This window comes from Parasteatoda tepidariorum, chromosome 2 (genome assembly GCF_982258835.1).
Source record: "Parasteatoda tepidariorum strain Cologne lab strain chromosome 2, Ptep-v5.0, whole genome shotgun sequence".
Taxonomy (NCBI): Eukaryota; Metazoa; Arthropoda; class Arachnida; order Araneae; family Theridiidae; genus Parasteatoda; species Parasteatoda tepidariorum.
Genome location: NC_141756.1, coordinates 95,989,577 through 96,016,574, shown reverse-complemented (window position 1 = coordinate 96,016,574; position 26,998 = coordinate 95,989,577). Strand labels below are relative to the sequence as shown.

At 28.4% G+C, this 26,998-nt stretch overlaps 1 protein-coding gene across 4 annotated transcripts in view; it reads right to left on the bottom strand.

Moving 5' to 3' along the window:
* The window catches only part of LOC107452744 (NAD(P) transhydrogenase, mitochondrial), a 32,734-nt gene that overhangs the window by 2,464 nt on the left and 3,272 nt on the right, over window positions 1-26,998 (bottom strand). For all 4 annotated transcript variants that reach the window (XM_087157783.1, XM_087157784.1, XM_087157786.1 and 1 more), the window contains exons 3-15: window positions 24,402-24,768; window positions 23,834-24,021; window positions 22,149-22,304; window positions 20,805-21,009; window positions 18,225-18,431; window positions 17,160-17,249; window positions 15,682-15,951; window positions 14,327-14,572; window positions 9,686-9,931; window positions 7,628-7,816; window positions 4,770-4,921; window positions 2,817-3,081; window positions 930-1,141 (exon numbers count right to left, since the gene is read on the bottom strand). In XM_087157783.1, the coding sequence (XP_087013909.1) occupies window positions 930-1,141; window positions 2,817-3,081; window positions 4,770-4,921; window positions 7,628-7,816; window positions 9,686-9,931; window positions 14,327-14,572; window positions 15,682-15,951; window positions 17,160-17,249; window positions 18,225-18,431; window positions 20,805-21,009; window positions 22,149-22,304; window positions 23,834-24,021; window positions 24,402-24,768 (2,793 nt within the window). The remainder of the gene's footprint in view (window positions 1-929; window positions 1,142-2,816; window positions 3,082-4,769; window positions 4,922-7,627; window positions 7,817-9,685; window positions 9,932-14,326; window positions 14,573-15,681; window positions 15,952-17,159; window positions 17,250-18,224; window positions 18,432-20,804; window positions 21,010-22,148; window positions 22,305-23,833; window positions 24,022-24,401; window positions 24,769-26,998) is intronic.

The window sequence follows — 26,998 nt, the reverse complement described above, 5'->3', positions numbered from 1 at the left end:
AATGTTGTTATAGTTTGGCAGGCCTTTAGATTTTCTATAGGATACAATGAAATTGCTGGAACAATGGAGAATAGGAAAAATCTTTGGAGTGCATCAGCTCCAGCTCCCCAATAATTAAGATTTTTTACCCTCTACAATAATAGCACTAGCATAAAAAACTATTAAAAGAAATGAAAGATATTTGTAGTAGATGTATATATAAGCTACAAGAGTTAAAAATTTTTTAGAAGTGGATTTTCCATAAATTATTAATTTGATTTTGATCACTATGATATCTGCCCTGAATATTTGATTTTTTACAAAAATTGCATCGACAAAAGCTTAATTTTTTTAAAAAAAAAATGTGTAACTAAGTTTAGTAAAACTTTTAATATTGAAAATTACACTTAATATGTAACAATTACTTATAAAATGGAAAAAATTTCACTAATGAAAAAGATAATTTTACAAATTCAGTTATTACACACTACACTTCACATTAATCATTTATTTTCACTTACTGAGGGTGAATTTAAAAAAAAATATGCAGTCTTTTCAAAAATAGAGTATGCCATGTTGCAGTTATAACTACAAAAAAGCAAAAGAATAAAGATGCTAAATGAATAGGTAGAATAAGGAGTTTAATAGCAAGTTCGAGTAGTTCGTAATGTGCTGAACATAGATGTACTGACAAGAAATTTTTTTAAAAAGTATTACAAAACTATTTTAGTAACAGCGAAAAATGCATCACTAAGTCAAATGAGGGAATCAAATAAGATATGTGTAAGATCACATAAAATTTGTAAATAAACTAGCTATGTATACAGTACATACAACATCTATGTGGAGCTATAAACTTAGTGTGACTAAGATGAGAGTATTTAAGAAAGAAATAATTTTAAAAAAAATTGCAACTAACATTTTATATTTTTAATTAAAAAAAAAAATACCTGTTTAGAAAGCCAAACTTTGAGGACAGGCATTCCAGCAATAATAGAGTTAGGGTCTTCTTCAGCAGCTGAGTTAACTGTATCATTTGCTCCAATAACCATAACCAAATCTGTATCCTTGAAGTCATCATTAATTTCATCCATTTCAAGTACAATATCATAAGGTATTCCTGCTTCAGCCAGTAAGACATTTAACTGACCAGGCATTCGACCTAAATTAAAAAATCAAATTAATAATTTATTACACAGAAACTGCAGATTAAATTGTTACATCAGCTGTCAAATTAAATTGTTTTCTCAGTAATCAAATTTAGGGATATTAACATTTAGAATTGTTTCCCAAAGTCATCGGGAGCCATGTTTTCATGGCTATTTGTAGTAATGGAAAAAACATTTTTGTAACATTAAAATGCGGAATTAAATATTTAATTGAAATTCTATATTCAATATATTTATTTATTTTTAGGAATGCTTTGAACAAAAATTAAGATTCTTTTAAAAAAAATATCTCTATATTGAAATTTTTTTCTAAAATTAAGAGATAGTTCACAAACTGTAAAAATGCACTCGAAAATAAAGGGTCACTAAAAAAAGAAAAATCAGATTTGCCCATATTTTTTAGAATTGTTCCAAAATGCTTGGAAATTACAGAAAATTCATAGTTGTTTGCATCGCTGCAAATTCGTGGGCATTTAGTTCACCCATAGATATCTAAAAAAAAATTAAAATAAGATAAAGGACACTTAAACCACAATATATGTTTTAAGTCTTTAGTTAGAGATAGGGAAAAAGTCAAGCAGTAAGTCAAGATGACAATTTATGTTATTTTGAAAAGGGAATTTAATTCTGAATGAAGAGTAATTCATAGTAATCTTGCAGCAAAAGCTAATAAAAATATACTAAATTTTCATTAAATATCTTCATAAAAGCACAAAATAATCAGAATTTAGGTTTAACAAAACTGTAAATCCATTAAATAAAATAGATATTTGCTAATAGAAAATTAGATGAATTACAAAAAATGGTTACAGTTATCTCATAAATTTAACTTTAAGGAAAAATATATTATATTACAAAAAAAAAAAAAAAAAATCCTTGCAATATACAGAATATCTTATATACCAATCTTCACAGTTTTTAAAATGATTAAACTGTAAAAAATATAAGGCATTTAATATTTTGAAAAGTCGTTCCTTTTTTAAAATACTGGCAAAAGCAAATAATTTTAATTTTACTTCTTACAAACGTAACGCTTGCTCAAGTTTAATACAAAATCAATGTATAAAATAATATCAACGTACAAAATAATGATTTACCTACCTACATACAAAATACTTTACCTACATATAAAATAATGATTGAAATAGATAAAGAAAAATTCTACATAATTTAGGTAAATACTAAGTATTTTTAAAAAAACTAGATAAATAACAATAAAAAAAAAATAAACTTACAAAAAATATGACACAAATAATTAAACTCAGCAAAATTTTATTCATGAATTAGCAAAAAATAATAATAATTTTGAATTGTAAAAAGTTTCAAAGGACAAATAAATACAAAAGCGTGCAAAATTTTACAAAAGAAAAAGACAATCTAAATTTTTTGCACATTGATTATGCTGTTTTTCCGCATTAAAAATGGGCTTACTCTGAGTAGGAAGTTGGTTTGATGGAAGAAAAATTTCACTCCACTTTGCCTAAATTATTTAAATAATTTGATTGTGTTCTTGATTTGTGAGATGATTTGTATTCTAACAAGTTCAAAGGACAGATAGTCCCCAGATTTAGCTTCCTAAAACTGGTTACTCTAAATAACTTTTCTTAAACTTTGGAAAAATATACTTTGTTTTAAAAAAAGGCAGAGATTATCAACAATCTTACATACCAGCTACTGGATGGATGCCAAATCTCACTTTCTTCCCCTTATTAGTTAAAGTTTTAACCATTTCTGCTAAGGGATACTGAGCCTTAGCCACACATAGCCCATATCCAGGTGTGATGATAATATTTTTAGCATCTCTAATCATCTGTACAGCCTGTGAGACATCCACTTCAGTGTGTGTTCCAGTTACAGCCATAGGTTTGCCAGTGCCAGTACTAGATGTACCATAACCTCCCAATATAACATTTGGTAGAGATCTGTTCATAGCCTGGAAATACAATGAAATATGTACTGAGCCACATTTATGAGTACTTAAAAGAATAAGTTAGATTCCATTTATGGGTCTGGACCCAGATTAGAATCACAAATTTTTCAGAGACAAATCACCAAAGCTTCAGAAAAAAAAAAACTTTTAAACCTTAGACATTTTTTGTGTCACACAACTAGTATAACTAGTGCAGATGTAGTTTATTAATCAAATTTACCATAGATGATTATTATTATTCACATGGTTGGATTTTATAGATAACTCTCTTAACCATTTCTTTACACATTAAATTAAAATTGCCTCATTTTAAAAAATTTAAATGACTAAAGCACAGAAACTCTTTTGTTGTTTTGTGCAATTAATATTTAATTTTTATGTTAAGAATATTGCACTAATTCTCTGAGAGAAAATCTTGTAATATAGCAATCAGCACTAGATACAGAAGTTAAAGAAACTATACAGACTACTAATAATCTTAAAGGTGTTAAGTGGTGTTTTTATGAAATAAATTTTTATTTGATACAGTGAAATTCATAACTTAAATTAATGGCCTTAAAAATGAAAATAAAAATTTCTATACAACAGATTTAAAATTTGATAATATTTATTTCTTATACAAAAGTATTTATATTATTTACCCTTTTTCACCTATTATTTCTCTTCAGTACCACAAGCTTTGTGATTTTTTTAAAATTCAATTTTAATTTGATAGAAATACTTTTTTTAAATCTACATAACACTGCTATTATCTTTTTATTATTTATTTTAGTAGGATTTTATCTTTTTTCATAACTTTGAGACTAGGTAATTTTTTAGTTCATAAAGAAAACTAGATACAAAAAGAAACTATTTCAATTATGAAAAAAAAAGAAGTTTAAAAAAAATTTAATTTTAAAAATAATTCAAGCGAGAAAATGCTGCTTAACAGATAAATTTACACTAATGAAAGAACAGAAAACGTTTTGTAAAATAATTGGTCACAAGATTTTTTCAATTTTGGCTATGGTTACAAGTTATTTGAAAGTATTACAAAATATAATTTTTTTTTAAAAAAAAGGAAAAAAAAAAAAAAAGCAGACCTATAAATTCTATATTTATTAGAATTCAATTATATTTATAGTATTTTATTCATTCATTTAATAATTAAATAAGTTCTTTCAGTTTTTTGATCTAGGTATGCATATGTACAAAAAATTACTGCTGTTAAAAAGCTGACTTAATTATATTGTAATACATATATAATTGGAATGTACATAATTGTAATTGGTATTTAACTCTATTTTTCATTAAGGACATGAATAAATCACTCATAACCACTTATTTAAAAAGACGTATTGACCAAAATATTAGAGTCAATATCACTATTCGGTCACAATTATATACCAAAAATATTTTCATTTTAATTTATTTTAAAACATTCTACTTTATATTGCAGTGACAATTATATTACTAATTATTCTAACCAGTTTCAAAAATTTAGAAAGTACACCTTAAAATGAATTTCAGAAAGGAAAAAAAAAATCATTTAACAATTTTAAGCCAAGATAGTTAAAAGTCCTGTAAAGTTTATCAAATAGAACATATGAACAGCCTTTTAAACAGTAAGAAAGAAAAAAAATCCTAAAAATTAGTTTTGAATTGTCTGGCCGAAATTCGAATTTACATTGGATACATAAAGTATAACTTACTTTACACATAATGTACGACAAAATGGCACCAGATGATCCAATTAAAGCTCCAACAATCGTCATTAGATTATTGTTTAACATAAAACCTTCTGCACACAATGCCCAACCAGAATAGCTGTTCAAAACTGTTATCACAACTGGCATGTCTGCACCTGTTTAAGAAAAGGATTATAAAATGTAAGTTATAATTAATGGCTGGTTGAAAAAATTTATAAGAAATAAAAACAGTCATTAGTTATAAAGAAAATTATTTTCATAACAGTCATTAGTTATAAAGACAGATTTTCATTACATGGATTTTACCCCAACCCAGCAAAAGAATTTTACTACTCGGCACCGGGTTCTTAGTATCAAGACCTACAGAGAATCTAGAGATGGGCAACATACACCTATATTTGACATAACAATATTCAGATTTATAGTGATTTTAAACTATTCTTAAAAATAATTGTTTTGGAAATCCATATACTCCATCAGTTTCTTAATAATAAAGCCGAATCAACTGGCTTTAGCACGACATATTTTACTATTGTGCAGAATTTTTATTCAGAAAAACTTCTCCTAAGTAGATACATAAATTTTGATGCTAGAAACTATTTTAACTAAATCAATATGATAGATAAATAAAAAATAAATTACAAGTAGAGAATTGCATCAATATGTAAAGCTAATTAAATTATAACGGATGAAATTTGAAGAAAACTGTAGAAAAATACAATAAAAGTGTACAATACTCTCATACAAATTTGCTTTTAGCAAATGAGTAAACATAATATGTTTTTAATATTGGGGTTTGAAGACTAATCATTTTATAGAAGTATAATGGAGAACAGTTGCAAACAAAACAAGCATTTTGTTACAAATGACATATTGATTATTCTAATGCTATTACTAATTTAAATATCATTGTAAATTAATTTTCTAGTAAATAAAAGCACTTGTAAAAACAAGACAACTGTTTTGAGAACATTTGACAAATAAATTTTTAGAAAGTAGTTTTGTATTTAAATAAAAAAAAAACATTTCTCAACAAAAACCTCATTTGAAAACAAGTTATTTTCATTATAAGTTGTATGTTTATATTGAAAATAAGATGAATGAATAGAATTTATTCATGGTAATTCATAACAATTTACTATTAAATTTCTAACCAGTCTGATTAAAATTTTCCAGCCATTTGACTAACCATGCGAAGATCTCATGGTTTTTCTCTTTTTTTTTTTGTGCAACCCAAATGTGCGTTAGTTTTGCAGGAAGTATTTCTTCAAAGCAAATTCGTTATTTCATCTAGGAGTTACTTTAATTTTAAGAAAGTCAAAATTACTAGAACATGGAGATAGAATCGTAACCTTATGGACAGTAATACTGCAGTATGAATCTTCTGATCAACACAGACTAAAGATAAACTTTATCACCAATAATAGAAAAGTTAAGAAGTTGTAGATCTCATTGCATTTATAGTTATTGGATAATTAAAAACTAAACCCTGATTGTTAAATCCTTTTTCCTTTCATATATTGTCCTTTTATTAAAATATTTTTAAAATGTCCTACATTTAACAGAAGCTACATAAATAAATTTTATTAAAAATTTAAGTTAATCAAATGAAAAGTTAATTAATTATAAAATCTACTATAAGTGGGAGATTAGGTTAATTATTTTACATCAGAATAATATCCCCAATTTTCCTTGAGAAACCTTTTTTTTTAATTTAGCTTAAAAATAAAATCAGAAAATAAAAGCATGTTTTTACTGAGCAATAATTTTTGCTGCTGCAAAATTACTTTGATGAGTTGGCAATAATTTTTCTTTAGAACAATACTTTGTTCGATAGAAAATTATATATTTATTGTTTTGCATAATGTTTTAATACCTAGCCGGGCAATAATTTGAATTTTACTGGTACAGACTAAGAAATAAATTTAATTTTTACTATATACCCACAAAACCTTGCTAAAAAAATTTATATAGTAAAAAAACTAAAGCTGATATTTCAGAATAAAATAAATGCAAATTATATTTAAATATGCATACTATGTAGATAATTTTTTAAATGATTTCACTTTGCCTAAATTACTGACATATTTTAATATTTAAATTTGTTATTAAGTTCCAAATTACAGCTTATGATTACTAACTTTTAAGAGGATACTGTACCACAGGAAAATTTTTACATGGCAAATTCTGTTTCACCTCCATTAGTAATTTTAATCATGGAAAAAGTGAATTCAGATAAATCCAAAGAAACTTATGAAGTCCCAATTGCAGAATTGTTCTTTTTCTCCCTGCAAAATATTGAAATACAAATAAATAATGACAGATTCGCTTTCCCACTGCCATAACTTGCTTGAATTGGAACATGTTTGAAACGTTTTCCAAACTTGAAAATTTGTGGTTTACTCTGGTTTACATGAACTCACTTTTTTCTATAATTTAAATTCCAAATTTCCGATATAGATAACAGAAAAAGCACCATAAAGGTTTTTTTCATGTGGTTTTGCATCCTCTTAACACTTTATCTAAAAGTCAATGTAATAATTGAATTTGTGATATAATAGAATTTTGTTATTAATTTCTTCAGACATAAAAAAGTATCTCTTTTTCCATTTTACATTTGCAATATTATCCAAAATCAAATAAAGGCAAATAACAGTGGAAAACAATTCATAATAACAACTAAAAAAAAAATAAACCATGAAATAATAAACTATATGTAATTATTTTAAGTAAACAGATTAATTAATACACATAAAAGATTAATTTAAAGCATAATTTATAAACAAAATATAAAAATAATATATGATAAAGAATGTACACTATATTCAATTACTTTGAAAAATAATGATTGAATTTATTACCTCCAATAGCAGCTGTGAGAGTAACACCCATAATCATAGATAAAGCACTTGTGGCACCAAGACAACTTAATCCAGCAATATTGCTGCTAGACATCAAGTAATAAGCCATAGCTGCAACATTGCTTGCCATTAGTCCACCATTAAGAACATGTCTTCCGGGTAGAAGCAAGGGAGATGAATTTAACAGTCCTGGTGATTTAAAAAAAAAGAATTAAATAACATAATTCAGAAATAGCTGCTTGTTAAACGTTTATTGAAGGAAGGATTCAAATTCAGTTTTAATAATTTTTCACAAACTTAGTGTTAAAGTAAACTTTAATAAGATTTCTTACCCAAAAATATTAAAAATAAACTTTTAATATTTCTTATTTGGCAAATGATATTGTTTTCAATGATTTTAATTATGTGCAAAAGCACACCAAATTGTAGAAGGGATACAAAAGATTAAGGTATGATGTGCACATACTCTGGAATGCATAATTTTCCAGCGCCAAAAAAAAAGCACATCTGTAGATTTATGCATGCAAAATTATAACTTAACTCTAAATATGAATATAATAAAAAAAAAATCTCTTTCTTCCTTGCTAATAGCCAAAAGAAAAAAAATAATAATTGTGAATTTCATATTACATTGTTGCTTTTATTTGATGCAATTGTTTGATCAGCCTTAGTAAGAGCCTTGATAGCTGAAATATAACTCTTTATTTAAAATTCTTTGTTTTGTCTATAAAGATATAATTAAATTATAAATTTGAATATAAATAGATGAAAAACAAAAAGCTAGAGAATTCATTTTTTAAATAGGAGCCCACATTTAATAAAAAGGGACTCAGAAATTTGGAAGACCTTGGTCCTAAGGGCCCATAGTTTTTTTAAGTCCAGCAGAATCAGTGGTTTTAATTAACTTTCTAAAACAATGTAATTTTTTTAAAAATTAAGTTTTGCAATTTTATACAACTTCAACAACTTTTTGGTATCAGAAAATCAGAATTGTCAGTAATTTTTAAAGCTTCATTAATTCAACAGACACAATAAATTGATATAATATTAGGAAGCACTCCTTTTTGCAGAGATAATTGTGTGAGCTGATGAAGAGATTATATCTCTCTTTTTCCAGATTTTTATTAATTTTCTTCCATTATTCTGTTACTTTTTCCATGTTTTCTCTACATTTTGAACTTATTTTACGAGTTCTATATACTTGCACCTCATGCACAATAAATAAAACTTATTGATTTTCTTCGTTTTTCTCTTTGCCCATTTTGTATTTATTTATTGTGATATATATATACAGTAGAGCGACGATCATCTGAACTGCTCGGGACAAAACGTGGTTCTGATAATTAAAAGTTCGGATAATTGAAAAGTCGTTTAAAATCTAGTTTAAATGATTAATATTTATGCACTAACTTCTCTTCACACCTTTTCCAGACTTAGGACTGGTAGTACTATCTAAAATAGCTTTGGCGTGTTTAAATTTTCTTTCCTTTTTTTTCTTTCAATTTTTAAATATTTTTTATTTATTTATTTTTTAAAACTTTTTTTTTCATTTTAAATTTTTTTTAAAAATCATATTTCAGCTTTTTATAATTTTTTTGTCAATTGCTTATTTTACCACATTTTTCTTTATTTTCTTTCGCATTCCAACCATTGTAGACTGGCAAAATGAAGCTCCCATTCTAGGAAAATAATTTTCAGTTGAAGGGGGCTAAAGGGGTAACTGTATAACAACACATGCATGTATGGTTACTATAAGAAAGCTGCTTAAAAAGGTTGTAAATTAAATATGGTATTCAGATGTAGTGGACACTATTTATTCTTCTAAGTTTAGAAAAACTTTCGATAAGTTAAATAGTATTCTAAACTTAAAAACAAAAAAACGAATTCTGACATAATTCAGATAATCGGACGTCCAGATAATAAGGGTTCGGATAATCGGCGCTCTACTGTATATAGATATATGATTAGTACCTTTGTGTGAACTTTTGAACAATTCCTGTCAGCAGAAACTAAACTTTATACAAATAAAAGTGAAAACATAGAAGAAACAAATCTTACCCTGGAGTTTTCCATAGGCTACTAGAGAGCCACTAAATGTTATTCCACCAATAAATGTTCCCAAAAATAATGCAGTTTTGATTGCATTGGCAGCTGGATCTGTAGCAAAAGTTGGATAATCAACTATGTAGGTAGCAAGACATGTGAGAACAGCTGCCATTCCGACCAGGCTGTGGAAAGCAGCAACAAGCTGCGGAAGGTCAGTGATTTCTATTTTCTTGGCAATGTACAAGCCAAGGGCACCTCCTAAAATCAACACATGAAACAGTATAATATATAATAATAACAGAGCATTACAAACTTATAATAAATAAAACAATTTTTAACGATTTAACAATTATTTTAAGAAACATTTCTATACCATTTCAGTTTATCAAATTAAATTGCATCAAGCCACTGGATCAGATTAAAATAACACAAAACTAAAAAATATAGTTGAAACTTTATTTATAAAATTTATTCTTTAACACACTTATATATATAATATATATAAGTGTTATAATTAAATAAATAAAAAATATTACTTTTAAAAATCACTAACAATAACAATTTAATCGCTTTTGAATTCAAAGTAACATGGTTTCTTCATATGGATATTTATCGCACATGGTAATTTTGTAAATGCATTTCAGCAATATTTAATGAACAAATATAAAACTCTCGTTTTATAACATAACTAAATGTTAACTGGATAAGAGTAACATATATGGTACCTTAACAATATTCATTGTACTTTTTGATTTATGTCATCAGAACCAATCTGTTAATGAAACAGAGAAACATTCTCACAAATATGCCCATTCTCAAAAAACAGAATTCATTTAATTAAATGCTTTTACTTTTGTAGTTAACAGTTACAAGAACTTACATTTTAAATAAGTAATCAACGTATGGAAATAGTATGAAACAAAAATTAAGAACGAAATTTAATTTAAAAACAATAAGTCAAAATGGAAAAGCACTAAAAAGCAGCTAAAACCAAAAATGGCTAAATCAAAGATAATAATAAAAATGTGAGAATTTAAATACAAGCAAAACGAAATCTAAAGATATTAAAAGAAAGAAAGTGGTGTGTCCCTTGATGAAATGCTTTTTTTGCTAACATGCATATCTTTCAGGGATGTGATTGACAAAAACACAAAAAAGAGGAGGTTTATAACTGTAGCATTAAGCGTACAAAAGAAAAAATGATATGAATTCAATAGCCAATCTGATAATGATTACATTATTATCTATTCAAATAAAAATAAATAAATGGTAATTATTTTCTTAAATAAAATCTTGATTAAAATAATTTTTTTTTAATAATTTAGATAACTGAGTAATTTTATGCATATGCATAAGCACAATTTTATGTATCACATCATTTTAAAAAACATTTCTTTAATGGTCAAAGGACCTTTATGGACTTTCTCATCAGTTCTTTGTTTTTTCGATGGTCTTTTATTAACATGACTGATCTGTAGACTGCGTTTTGCAGACTTTTGATCATCAGTGTTGATAGGACAAGAAAGTTCATTTCTCACACAATTTTTAGAGGCCTTAGATTAAGAATCGCGATGTTGGATTTCAAAATCACGTGAATAAGAATCGCGATGCTTGATTTTAAAATCGCGTGAAAAAGAATCGCGATGCCGGATATTAAAATAGGGTGAATAAGAATCGCGATGTTAGATTTTAAGAGTGCGTGAATAAGAATCGCGATGTTCGATTTTAAAATAGGGTGAATAAGAATCGCGATGTTCGATTTTAAAATAGGGTGAATAAGAATCGCGATGTTGGATTTCAAAATCACGTGAATAAGAATCGCGATGCTTGATTTTAAAATCGCGTGAAAAAGAATCGCGATGCCGGATTTTAAAATCACGTGAAAAAGAATCGCGATACCGGATTTTAAAATCGCGTGAAAAAGAATCACGATGCCGGATTTTAAAATCGTGTGAAAAAGAATCGCGATGCCGGATTTTAAAATAGGGTGAATAAGAATCGCGATGTTAGATTTTAAGAGTGCGTGAATAAGAATCGCGATGTTTGATTTTAAAATAGGGTGAATAAGAATCGCGATGTTGGATTTTAAAATCGCTTGAATAAGAATCGCGATGTTGGATTTTAAAATTGCGTGAATAAGAACCACAATGTTTGATTTTAAAATAGGTGAATAAGAATCACGATATTGGATTTTAAAAGCACGAAAATACAAATCGCGGCATTGAATTTTTAAATCGCGTAAATAAGAATCACGATGCATAATTTTTAGAGTCCGTGAATACTTATCACAACGAGTAATGTTTAAACCTCGTATAAATACGAAAATCGATGTTTGATATTACAATCGCATGATAACGAATAGCAATATTGAAATTTAAAAATATATGTGAATACGAATCGCGACATTGGATTTTAAACTAGAGGGAATATGAATTGCGATATTGGGTTTTAAAAACACTTAAATACAAATCGCGATATTGAATTTTTAAATTGCGTGAATGGGAATTGCGAGTAATGATTATTAAATCGTGTAAAAACGAATCTCAACAGGAAACTTTTAAATCAGTTAAATACGAAAATCGATGATTTACATAAAAATCATCTAAATAAGAATCGCAATTTTAGCAGATTCTGGCCCAGTTCCTAATATTTAAAATTCTGCATATCAGCCAAGCAAAAGAAATCAAATATCAGCGGCCGAAACGAAACTGCTTAGGACTTTTTTCCAATCTATAGCGGAAGTCACGGTAGTCAAGGCTACGGCGTACATGCCGAAATTCTACCTATTTTCTTCTGAAGATCATTTTCTCAGGAGGCTACTGCAGAGGGGAGGAGAGTTCGTCGCAAGTCCGACTAGTATATCGTTCGTTCGACTCCCCAAAAGTTTTTGGAACATGGTCGGAAATTTTAAAAAGTCTTTCATCCCTGAAAAGATAAGAGAGTAGTGGAGTAGGAGACGGCATTGTTTTACCAAGGTCAACCACTTTTACCCCAGCCAGCAGATTGACATGTGAAGAAAGGTTTATTGGTGGGTTCAATACTTTCGCTCCGCGGAAGAATAAAATTTTCAAAAAAATATAATTTACTGCATAAAAATTTTTTCCGCGCGGAAATTTATGAAGAAAGAGCGGAAGATATAGAAAAATCTGAAAAAAGCGGAAATCAGCGGATCCGCGGAAGAATCACATCCCTGATCTTTAAATTTCGCTTTGCTTGCATTTGAATTCTTACATTTTTACATTATTTTAAATAACTTTTTATAACAAAAATAATTAACACTTATAAATGAGATCCTTAAAAACTATACGGTAAAAAAAATCCATTTATACTCAGAATATTTACCCAAATTTTTATTACACTAGAAATTTTAATACAGAGAAAGCTTTTGCTTAGAATTTCATTTTCAACACTAACTTTAAAATTTTCTATAAGTCAGTATTAAAAATTTTGCTTACTAAATAACATGAATTATTGAAGTTACCTCAACTCTATTAATCATAAAATCTTCAATGGAAATACATATAATACAATAGCAGCAATTTCGGAGTAAAGGGGTCAATAGCATGAACATTATTGAAAGTACAAAATAAATTATAAATATAATTATTATCTAAAATAAATTGAAATAAAAACCATTTTTTATACGAAATGTGGAGAGAAGCTTAACACTATAAAATGATTTTCAACAAATTGAAGATTTTGTCACATGAAAAATTGTCAATATATACAGTCGGACCTCTATTTAATGAACTTCAATTTTGAGAATTTCTCTAATTTGCGAATTTTTTTTTAAGGAACCAAGAACATTTTAGAAATTTCTTCATAAAATAACTTTCAAATAGCAAAGTGAATTTTCTACTTAACGAACTTTTTTTCAAGATCCACTTTCCCTATTTCCCAAAATATTTCAGAACAATTCAAACTTGTTACCGCATTTTATTACGGAAATGATCTCGAATTGATTTTCGAAGCCACTTCAATTTTAGAAAAAGCAGTAAAATCCCTTTCCTTTTTTGTTTGCATATCAAACAAAAAACTCAGACAAAATTAACGGGTCTTATCAGTAACCAATTAACTTAAGAATGCATGTTGTAATGTATGTTGGAAATTACTTTGCAATTATAATTTTATACAGCAAATAAATGCAGCTATAATTTTATACATAAATTCAGCTTTTTTTAGTTGAAAATGTTATAGCATGGTTGTGTAACACTGGATAATGTTTTGCTCTATTCTTGCTTTCCAAGCAGATTTCTTTTATGGCTAAGATTTATAAAATAAATAGTAGATTGATTGATTGAATGTAGGGTTTAGTGGCACAAGATCCAAATGAGGACATGCTGTGCCAAACAGTACGGTAAAATAAATAAATAGTAGATACTAATTTACAAGATAAAGGTGTATGGATTGCTATTTTAATTATGTCTAGTGTTTATGAATTTAAAACCTGTTTTGTGTCGTTTAAGTATTTCAAAAGGTGATTTTCTATTTAACGAATTTTCCATATAACGAACTTATTGTCGGGATTTAGCGACTTCATTAAATAGAGGTCGGACTGTATATATATTACAATAAAAAATAATTAAAGTAGTTCTATGAGAATAACTTAATTTATTTAAAATTGTACAGAAAAAACTAAAGTCAATGACTGACCTCCACCCATACAAGCTGCAATTTGAACAGCGAATTCTGGAGGCACATTCATAACGCCAAGAGTAGCTGCTAAGCCAGTAGATACCCCTACCATACCCAGAGCATTTCCAAGCCTGGAAGTTTTTTGAGAAGCCAAACCAGCTAAGGCCCCAACGCAGCATAATGAGGATCCCAGGTAGGCCATTTGATGAACTTCAGGATAACCAGCTGCAGCTAATGCAGCATAACCGCCAATAAAAGCGGTACCTATGAAATAAAAGCAAATTAAAGTTATTAATCATATACAGGTGATCACATAACTGAAAGAGTTATTGTTCTAATGGTTAGGGATGTAACGAATAGTGATTTCAGCCGAATATCGAACATTCAGCCATTTTCTCATAGAAGAATTTAGTCATTATTAAAAAATAATCAAAACTTAGCTGTATTATTGGCATAGGGTAAAGAAGAAAAAAACTGTAATAGAAATGCTAAAGATAATAAGGAAAAAAAACTGACTTACAGTTATTAAAAAAAAAATGAAGTTATAAGTTTGAAAAAAAAAAGGAAAACAATATCCCCTTAATTTTTAAAACAAAACTTTAATGCTAAAAATAAAATTTTCCAGAAAAATATTACCCATAAAACATTAAAAAAAAAAATTCCATCAGAAACGCATTTTAAAAATGCAGCGCTATCATAAAAACACCTATAAAAAAACAATGATTAAAAAAGCTTTTTAAAATGCTATCATAATAATAACACTGATAAAAAGAAAAGTTTAAAAACAAAAGAGAAACAAAAAAGTATTGTTCTTTGTTCTCAAAAAATAACTTTAAAGTGGAAGCTACAGCTTTCTATGTTACCAGTTATCTGTCTTACTGTACAAGAATAAAGTGACCATAATAGAATAGAGTCTATTAAAAAGCTCCGTTAACATGCTTCGCTATAAGTAAAACAGAAAAACAAGTTAAATGAAAAAAAAAAAGGCTCACAATTTTTAAAAACAAAGTGTTGAAAATACAATGAAACTGATTTGCCTGAATATAATTTTAAAAAAAAAGAAAAAATCAGCATTAGAAATCTCATAGTTCAGTATAAAGTAATCTAGTTTCAATTCTTCAAATTTTGCTTTTCCATGCATCTTTTAGAAAATAAATTGACAAGTTTTAGGGCTTAAACAAGGTTTTTGAAACGTCAAGATAGAAAAATAATAAGTTTTTAATTATTAAGTGTCCAGAAAATGCAGAAAAACTAACAGAACAAGGAGTCCAATGGTCAGGAGGGCACCAAAGGGCTGCAGAACTTCTGAAGAAAGATAAATCTCCTAAAGAGGAGAAAGAAAAGTGGAAAAAATCATAAAAATAATACCATACCTGGAATAGCATATAAATAGTTAAATTCAGGAGGATCAGTAGGTCTTCGAAACATATCAAGCATTCTCTTAGTTACAAGAAACCCTCCACAAATATTGATGGAAGAAATAAAAGCGGCTGCTGCTCCAAGGGTTTGGGGAATGGTGTGGGGGAGAACACCTCCACCCATCAACAGAAGACCCCCAACAGCTGTAATTCCAGATACAGCATTAGTTACAGACATCAATGGTGAATGAAGAGCAGGTGTAACACCCCACACTGTGTGGTAACCTAAAATATTAAATTAACAAATAAGGTCATATATATATATACACACATTATAGTAAATTTATACAGAATTAATTAATGTAAATACAGTAGGGAACCGATTATCCGGAACAGTCGGGACCATCGCTATTCCGGATAACTTATTCTTCCGGTTTTCTGAATCGCTACAAAAAGCCGTTTTTTTTATTTGTTAAACCCAACTAAAAAAAAAAAAAAAAATTGGAAATAATCTTAAAAATAAGAAAAAACAATGAAGTAACACACTAATGATTATTTCCAAAATGATGGTAAGGTAAACCTCTTTAAAAAAAGAAAGAAATCGTAAAATCTTACAAGGAAAAGAAAAAAAAATTTTAAAAATGGCGAGAAAATTTATCGAATTTTGTTCCGGTTTTTTGGTTTTCCGGTTTTCTGATTTCCGGATAACGGGTTCTGTACTGTAATACATACTAACTAATTTTACACATGTTTCAATTTAAAGATACATTTTTAGCTATAAATGGAAGTATCAGGGGTGATTGTGAGCCCAACTCAAAAACCCTGAAAATTTCTTGAATAAAATCATTAATGACGCATTTAAAAAAATTAATGTCTTCATGAATTTAAATCATTGATATTTTCACAAAATGAAATTCTAAATAAATTATACGCAGTATAATTTAAATTAATAATTTTGTAAAAGTTTACTTTTATCTCTAATCACATTTATTCTACCAGAAAAAATATTTACAAATGAAAGAGATACCAAGCATAAATTCTAGTTCAATATTTTTAAATAAAATATACAAGAATTTTTATAAATAAATATGGTCGATAATTTCTTGAAACTTCTGGACCTAGGAGTTCCGAAAATTTCTGGGTCACGGTTAGTGAAAAATCAGGAATTTTTCTGGAGCACAATCATCTCTGAAGTATAAAATCCCTCAGTTCACTATTTCAGTTCCACGACAATAAACTACCAACTAGTTGGGAACTTGTCATGAAGTTCAAAATGAGAATGACTTTAAACTTTTATTTTCCTATAAACATGAAAATATCAATTATACCACATTTTTCACAAAAATTATAGAAATCTTTACATATTTGCCAAGGAATTAACTTTTAAATTCCTTCTAAAATTTCAGAATTCCTCAGCCACCAAGGGCACTATTTATGAAAGTTTGCCTCCAAATAATTAAATAATGATATATATTTAAACAATATATGCTAACCAACTAGTCCAGAGAGACCGAATATTGACATCATGGTAGTGAAAGCTGGGTTTGGTGAAACCATTCCAAATCCTAGCAAAGTTGATAAACCTGGAAAATATGAAAATAAACATCTGTTACTTCTTAAATAATAAGTGTAAAAAAAATCACACAATGAAATTTATGAATTAAGAAATTTTTGTGTCACTAATTAAGAAATTAAAGCATCACATTTTAACACAAAACCAATGAATCATAAAATTATTAGTTGATTGATCCAATTGAATAATTATCGTAAGTTCAGAGAGATTCAATCCAAAATTTATGGCGTAATTTTGAAATTCAGTGCAGAGACTAATTATTATCAGTTTAGTAATATTTCAATAAAAAAAAAACTAAATCAACAGTTTAATTCAAAACAAAATGAGAGGACATACCATTTAAATCATAAGACTTTTAGTTATTTAATCAAATCAAATGTTAATCAAATGAAGTCCTGAAGTTTATCCCAACATTAAAAGCTTAATTTGGAAATTATTAAAATAAAAGTGATTTTACTAATTAATTAATCTCTTAAATCAGTAGTAGAATCTTACAATTTATTTAGGAAAAAAACATTCAGAGAACAGGTCACTTGAATCATAATACAATAATCATTTAAGTGATGAAATATATAATTAAAAAGCTTGCAGCATAACAAAATTTTAAAAAATGATTTATGTACAACTTTTATAAAAAAGTTATATAGCAAATTGATTTTTCAAAAAATCCTCAATAATGAATACATTCATAAATTTAATATCTCAATTTAAAAATCAGAAAAAAAATCTCATAATTAAAATCAGTGGACATACCACTCACATTACTCTATTATTAGTTGTTCTATTGAAATATAATTATGAAGTCATGAAGTTAATCTTAATTTTCAGAGGTTGTATCGAATTTGGTTTCAGAAATATATACCTAACAATAATTTTAAAACTTACGACTTCAGTAAATATGACATTATTCATATAAGATAAGAACTATTAAATAAGTCTCATCATAACAAAAAGCTTTATTAATATTATAAAGACAATTCATTACCAGATGTATAGAGAAGAGAATCTTTTAACGTTGCATTAAAGTAATTTGGTTCTGGTGGAACAATTTTAGCAGGAGCAGCTGGTTTTGCAGCAGGTGCTGCAACTTCCTTCGGTGGTGGAGGAGGCCATAATAAACTACCATTTTGTAAAATAATAGAGCCTCTAACAACTTCATCTTCCAAATCTATATTAAAGTGATCTTTGTTTCCTAAAATATAAGAAAATGAAATTTAAAATAACACAACAAGAGAGGAAGAAGTGTTTAAGAAAGAATTAGTTATTAAAATTAAAAAGGCAATAGATTAATATTATTACAATTCAAATACTAAGTATACAATTATTCAGTAATACAATTCTAACACTGATGATATAATAGTTCTGCTACAAAAATAAATTCAGAGAAACAGAACATGTATACAACTAAAAAAGACAAAAGACTATTTTTGGAAAAAAGAGTTCACGACAAGTTTGATTAATTTAATTTTCATTCAATTAAGTTAAAATTTTAACAGTGAGCGTAACATTGATGTAACTTCTATTATGTTTAACTTTTTTTTAAAAATATTTTATTTTAATAAAACAGCAGCTTAAAGAGCAGCTCCACTCTATTGGTTAAACCAATTTTCTATCATTATTGCACCACATTTGTCTCATAACTTTCGCCTGTCCACTTTTGTAACTTTATTTATGCTGTATTGATTTATACAGACTTATGTATTTTGAATATAATGCAATAATCATATGGTGTTAAGTAAATCATTTGGGTAAGTGCATCAAAGATATGTTACAAACCATTTAAAGCACCGAGTTTATGGGTACATAGATATAATAAATAAGCACTGAAATTAATAACAGTAGAGCTTTTATTTACAAGTTTCAAACATTTCATGCTTTGAGCAAAAATTTTAATACATCTTACTTATTTAAATCTTTTTGATTGAATTACAAACTTTATAATATACATATATGGGTCATTCTCACAAAAACAGTCATTTTCATGTCCCCAGTATATTTTATGTTTGTTTTACAGCTTACGAAGAAAAAAAATTCAGGGAAAGTGTCCGTCAGAATGCAAACTAACAAAAGAATAAAAATAAAATTATCAATTTTTATTTTTTATTTATTTTAGGTAATTAAAATATACCAATATGTCATTCCCTCACTTGTCCCCACTGCTGATTTAAAAAAGGAAAAATTTTTTTTCTGAAATACAAATTTTTTTTTTTACAAATTCGTGTTTTTTATTTCAGAATACTGAAATATAGAATTCAGAAAATCAATTTTAAATTGAATTTCTGATAAAAATATTAACACAGCACTATTTTAAACTTTGTCCCCAGTGTTTCGCGTCATTCCCTCACAACAATGTTCTTATCACCTGCAATCTTCTTAGAGTAAAAATATTTTAATAAAAACTTCAGAAGTTAACAACTGGCATCATAGAACAAAATTGCAGTATGTTTCCATCTTCAACTTAAAGAAGCTTTGCTGTGGAATAAATTTGAATGAATCAAACCAGGTAAAATTTTTTACATTTGTCATTCCCTCATGTCATTTTTTAGAGTAAAATAAAATACAACTTCCTCGAGAAAGTGGATAATTATATGTTGCTTCCTTGTATGAATATAATTGTATGTGATTGACTTCAGAAATTCATTAGGCCTAACTGTTATTTTAAAATTTTATTGAATTCGTCATTCCCTCACTTGTGTATAAAGTGAGGGAATGACGCTGAAGTGAGGGAATGATTCAAGATGAGTATATTATGAAATTTTTTTTTGTTCAATCGTGCCAGCCAATTTTATTTCCCAAACCTGTAAAAACTATTAAATATATAAGACTAAATTATAATAAATATTAGATATACTTAGTATGTTATCATTTTCAAACTTTAGGTAGATGTAACTTAGATAAAAACATGTATTAAAATAAAATATCATTCCCTCACTATTAGTGTCATTCCCTCACTTTTTAAATAGTGAAAATAATTAATTTAAATATTAAGTATAATTTATAGGATATATACTTTCTTTATAATGTCATTACATATTTCTATTAATATAAAAAGTTTCAGAGCTTTTTAATCACTTCACTTTTTTGGGATTTTATGAACTGAAAAATGACAGTTTTCGTGAGAATGACCCATATATATATATATAAAAAGAGCTTCAATTTTTTAAATAAAATCAGCCCTCAAGTCACGTATGAAGAATTTCAATGTATTTTGATTCGTTCTTTATCAAAGGCTAAACTGATAAGATGATTACTGAAAAAGTTAAAATTAGACAATTAAACATTCATTCAAACCAATAAATTTTTAGCTCTCTGTTGGTATAGTCAGGACACTACATTTAAAAAGACAGGAAAATTTCGAAAGTAAATATTTTTTTAGGTTACAACCAGTTGGTGTGGCACAGGGAAAGGGATCGTTTAAAAAATGTGATCTGAACGTAAGTTTTTATGAACAGGTTATAGATAATACTTAAAATATATAATTGTTCTAATTTATACGAGTCTCAGTTTTTATACACATAAAAGTGTCAAAACAATCTATATTTTGAGAATGCCAAGTGAAACACACCTATGGATAAAAGGAACTTAGATATGTTGTTAGCATATAATGTAGAAGCTTGTGTTGGCAATCTACTGGGCAAATCTGTGTACCCTATGTGTATAACTCCATTGTGGACATATATTTCTCCAGGTTTAGTAGTTTCTACATTTCCACCTGCCTCTGAGGCTAAATCAACAACAATGGATCCAGGTTTCATCGACTCAACCATAGCCTAAATAATAAAAATCAGATTAATTAAATTGCACACAGAGATTAAAAATACATATTCACAACATGTTCGATATTTACAAAACAAGTACATTCAGAAAAACAATACACCGCAAAAGATACACGTTAACCATGTTGATTCATGTTAAACCATACATGTTAATTCATTTTAAAATTATTATCACACGAGCAATTTTAGCTGGTGTAGTTCTAGAAATTTTGATTAATCAAAACTTATCATTAACAGCAAAAATGATGTCATTTTTTTTCAAGCTAAAAACAATTTTATCAAGAGCAAAAGGTTTCAACCTTAGTTGTATTTATAAAAACAGCAATTTAAAAAAATATTTATCATAAAAATATTTAACCGTAGTTTAAAAACTAGATTGACTTCTCTTTTTTCCCGATTTGATAAGTACAGTAAAGTTCACATAATAATCAAAATTATACTGTTTACTTCATTTGTTAAAAATAAATTATGATTCCTAATTTTTGTTTAGGAAAATTACAAAAAAAACAAATGAAGACTTTTACATCAAGGTGCTTGTTTCTTATTTATAAAAATATGATATGAGAATTTATTATTTTTAAACATCTAAAATTATTAATTACTGTGTTTATTTGAAAGCCAAACTCCTTACGAAACTTTTAAGGTTGTAAGCAACAGATTAAATATCTGCACACATGCTAAATAAGATATGTATTTGAATTATGATATGCGTTTGAAGATAGCAGGTCCTGCAGTGGACTGAACGTAAAGACACAGTTCCCAGTAGAACACTGAAGTCAAGCATCACTGGCTGAGGTCAGTAAACGGATCCATGACCACTTTGATCAGCCTGATTAGGAAATGAGGATGCACGGCATTGATCCTCGTTAAACTGTTCTACCATAAAGTGCTCGACTTTGCGCTCAGGTAGTCAGGCTACCAAAGAAGGGGAGCCATCTCCTCTGCAGAAAATCAAAATTGCAATGTCTTCGGATCACCCTGAAGGATGTTTACCAGACTGTTCGTAATAGCCCATTGTGCAGCTCTAGTGTGATATAAATAAAGTACCTCCCTACCTTGAACATAGCATAAGATTGTCAAAAAAAATAATGTTAAAGCAATAAGAGAAAATTGGTTCAAAATAAAAATTTTACTCTTGATATGAGTTTGGGAGCAGGTTTTCCAGGAATTAAAGCTGTAGTGATTAGCACATCTATCTCTTTGCATTGGGCTGCAAATAAGGCCATTTCAGCTTCAATGAACTCCTTTGACATCACCTTCGCATAACCACCAACACCTTCTCCAGATTCCTAGAGAAATAGAATAACATTCAACACATCAATACCCCCTTTTAATTTAGAAATCATAACATATGTTCCCACCTTATCAAGCTTATCTAATTGTTATTTAATATTAGGAAAAAAATGAATGTAACCTTAACTCTATTTCATTTTTGAAAACCAATACTTACAACTGACAACACTTAATATTCTGAGATTTAGACAAGAAATAATTATAATTTTTTTTTTTTTTTATAAATAGTCTTATACAAATAAAAATAAATTTCGAAGCTATTACTTCTTTATAAAAGTTAAAAGAACTTAAAATTACTTTTAGCACAAAAATCTAACAACGTAAATAGCATCCCTAATTATAACGCAAGCAAATTAATTTTTATGCACTCAATTGATTTTGCAATGGTTTAATAGTTTTGAAATGCTTGGTTGTGTTTCTTCAAAGCAATATTGCTGCAGAACAGTGTGCAGCACCATTGCTTTATCTGTGTATAATCTGTGTTGAGCACAATCATAGTTTATGCTTTAAAAATTTCTTAAAACAAAATGAGGTTCTGAAACTTTTATTTTGAAAATTAATTTTTTTTCTTTATGTTGGAGCATTCTAGATTATATATCAATCTTGAACTGATAGAGAGAATGTATACAAGTTGCATTGAAAAGTTTGCTCGAATGGTGCTACACATGAATAACTGAGCTGTTAGGGAAACTGCACAACAGCTGATGCAATGAGAAACATGGCAACCAGTACCCCCCAACATTCAAATCAAGAAAGTTAAGCGCAAGGGTCAACTGTAACCAACTTAACATATTCAGTGTGAGAAGGTGAGTCACTGTAAAATGTAACATAAGGTTTCGCTTTAAATTAACCAAAATGTCAAATGAGACGCAAAATGATAGTGGAAGCAATGAAAGAGTGATTTTAAGAGACAGAAAGGAAGTTTTTTATGACTTTGATCTGATCCAACAATGTGATAATTATGATTTGATTAATAATAAAAGGAACCTTTACTGTTTCCAACAATGGGTGTCAAAAAAAACGTTGTAGTTAATGGAAATTACTTTTAATGACAGGGGCCAGGATAGTCTTAGTGGTAAGGCGTTGAGCCCATGTCCAAGAGGTTGCAAGTTTGATGTCCGCTAGCTGAAGACTCCCTGTGTAAAATGGTGACTGATGCAAGCTAAATCTGTCGGGTCACAAAGACCTCCTTGTTCCCATAACAAATCATATTTCTAGGATTACTGAATTGGAGATTGATCGTTCTCTGGTTCAGGTCAAAATTACGATCTGTGGATGAATTAACAGATGCATGAATGGGTCCACCTATGAATGAGTTGCGACATGTGGGTGGCTGAAGTCGTATTTTTGGCCATAGATGGCGCCACTATAGAAATGCAACCTCTGCCTTAAGTTCACTCGATTTCACCAAGCAGGCTTGCTGATATTGGCAAGTGGGCATTACAAGCAACAGCGCAACTTTTAATGACAACTCTTCAAAATAGACCTTGTATATATTCTCTTAAATACATTTTAAAAGACATACCTTTATATTAACTTCTAAAAATTCTGCACCAAAAGATTCCACTTGCTCTTTAACAGCGGCACGCGTGTCGAATGCTCTTACGATTGCACCCATGTTTTTAGCAGTACCTATAGCAGATAATCCCGCAACACCTCCTCCAATAACAAGAACTTTTGCAGGAGGCACCTTACCTGCTGCTGTGATCTGACCTAAAAGGGAAAAAAATTTAAATGAAAGATTCTTCATGAGAAGATTTTTGTTGACTTTCTCTTTCACTAATTGCATGAAACAATTATTTCTCACTAAAACTGTAAAAGACAGTCGTCTTTTGAGAAAAAAATGTTGTAACTGGTAAAAAGCCATAAATTTTTATAGAAATCTTTACTTAAAATTTGAAGCAAAGTCTCCTAGTAAATAACACTAACAGCAGCAAAATTCACTTTAAAAAAAACTCAATGCAAAAATTTTGCAATTCGGAATTTTTTTTTTTATATTCCTAAAAAATTTTTTAAAATTAAAAAAGACCATTTAAGATGGCTTAAATCACAAAATTTTTTCTATTAAATTTTAAAAGTGCAAAAATAAGTACCAGTGAAAAACCTTCCAAAATTATTGGCAGCTTCAACAACTGCCTTATAACCAGCTATATTGGCCATTGAACTGAGGGCATCAAATACTTGTGCTCTACTGATTCTTGGAATACAATCCATTGCAAATGCAGTCATTTGGTGATTTCCCAAAGCTTTCAAAAGATCTTGATTTTGTCCAGGGTAGAGGAAGCTGATAAGGGTGCCAGATTTTCTGAATTTGCCAACTTCAGCGATAGTCGGACCCCTCACTTTCAATACAATATCAGATTGAAAAGCGGCAGCTGTATCAGAAATTTTTGCACCAACTGCTTCAAAGTCTTGGTTACTGAATTTGGCTTCAGCACCAGCATCTTTTTCTACGTTCACCTACAAAATAAGAAAATATTTAATATTTATTATAATGGAAATTATATTCAAGGAATCTGCTACATTTTAGATTTTCAAATTCATGACCCATGACAAATTCCAAGAACATTTCATGACTTAACAAATTTACTATTTTCTCCCGACAAAAAAAAACAACAATAAATTTAAAAAGCATTATATTAACATTAACTGAAATGATATGTATAACCAAAACAGTTATAATCTGCATCTTCATATTTATAGATTTCAAATCTAAAAAACAGAGAAAAAAAGAGATGAAACAATAAAATAAATGGAAAAATACAAAAGCAAATAATTATTTTCCCTTTTTTTTCCTGCAGAATTATAATCTGAAGACATTTTCCTTGTTCTCATTTTGGAATTAAAAAAATTTCGCCAATGACTCACCTTCCTCAGCTAGAATTTTAAATTGATAAAATAAAGAAAATAAATAATAAAAATTCTGAAATCACAGAAGTTTAAATGATAATTCACTCTAGAAATTATGTTTTTTCTTTCATTTTTTGAAAGAATACCACAATTTTTAAAGAACATGATGGGATATTGTTACAAATTCAGATATTCGGAACACCATGAAATTAGGGAGAGGGGTAAAATCCATTTTGAAAATTCGGTGACCTAATTCCATGATTTTTTGGTGACCTAAATCCATGACTTTCCATGTTTTTTTTAAAAAAATAGTTAAAATCATGACAAATTTTGTTCAATACCGAAATTCATGACTTTCCATGATTTTACAACGGCAATGAAAACTACAAATTATTATGATAACCATTTTCGAATAAATTTTAAAATTAACTATCTTTACTTTGAAAATTAAATAAGTATTTCTTTCAGAAATTATTTTTCGTAAACTGTTTACATTATTAAAAAAAATTAATTGAAAATGAAATATACAAAAAAAAATCACATTATCTAGACACATAGATGCACATTCATTTCTAAATTTCAATACATTTCCAATTACATACCCTCTAACATTTATGGTTTTTGTGAAATAATATTCACAAATGAAATGAACTACTGAAGAAATTGTATAGAATGATTATTAAACTATATACCTTTATACACCTTTATAGTACATATAAGTATATAATTTTAAATATATGATTTTTTTTATTTTTTAAATATGTCTATTTATTTTTTATTATATTTTTTGCCAATGTATTATTTTACAGCTTACTTTGCCCATATATTATTTTTAAAAAAAAGTTATAATATTCTAATTAATTATTCTAATAGTAAATTTTTCATATACGAGTTTAAAATTTTTATTTTATAACGGTCGTTGAACAGTGTATCTAATTTAAAGGATTACGGGTAATGTTTGACTGTGGATAAATGCCATCAAAAAGACCTCCACGAAGGAAAATTTCTCCCAATATTTGATCCAGGAGTTCCCTTGCCTTCGTGCAGGTCTTTTTGATGGCATTAATCCGCATTTGCGTTACATGGAGAGGAAAACCTTCCACGGTTAGTCTGGTGCCACGGGGACTGTAACCCCATGACCCACCACTGAGGATAATTCAAGTCAGCACTGTGGTCGGTGCGAGTCGGGTGCAGAATTCGTAACAACCAGCTATCCTTGGGATCGAACCTGGGTCACCTCATAGAGAGGCGAGCGCTTCATTCCCTGAGCCATCACGGCTCAAAAACATTATTTTATTAAGATTAGTCTCTTATTTTTTGGGTCATGAGTACATATTCATATTTTTATGCACTTACGATATAACAATAACACCAAGCAGGGCCAGGATAGCCTGGTTGGTAAGGCACTGAGCTCATGTCCAAGAGTTCGTGGGTTCGATCCCAGGCCGGCCAAAGACTCCCCGTGTAGTAAATGGTGACTGATGCACGTTAAATCAGTCGAGTTGCAAAGTCCTCCATGTTCCCATAACAAATTAACATCCCTGGAGGTACTGATCCAGGAGTTTCCTTGTCTTCTGGAATGGTTCAAAATTACAAGGCTACGGAGTTCAACATTAGTAGACGTAAACTCAAAATTGGGTTGGCTGTTCAACGCCAGATATAAATAATAAAATAATAACACCAAGTAATGCCCCTATTCGTTTGAACAATTAGGGTGATTATATAGATTGTCAGCTAAAAAAATGCATCGTAAAATAAATTCTTTTCAGTTTCATAAAATTATAATTATAAAATAAAATTTTAAATAATTGGCACATCAAACTACAAGTCTATTTAATTT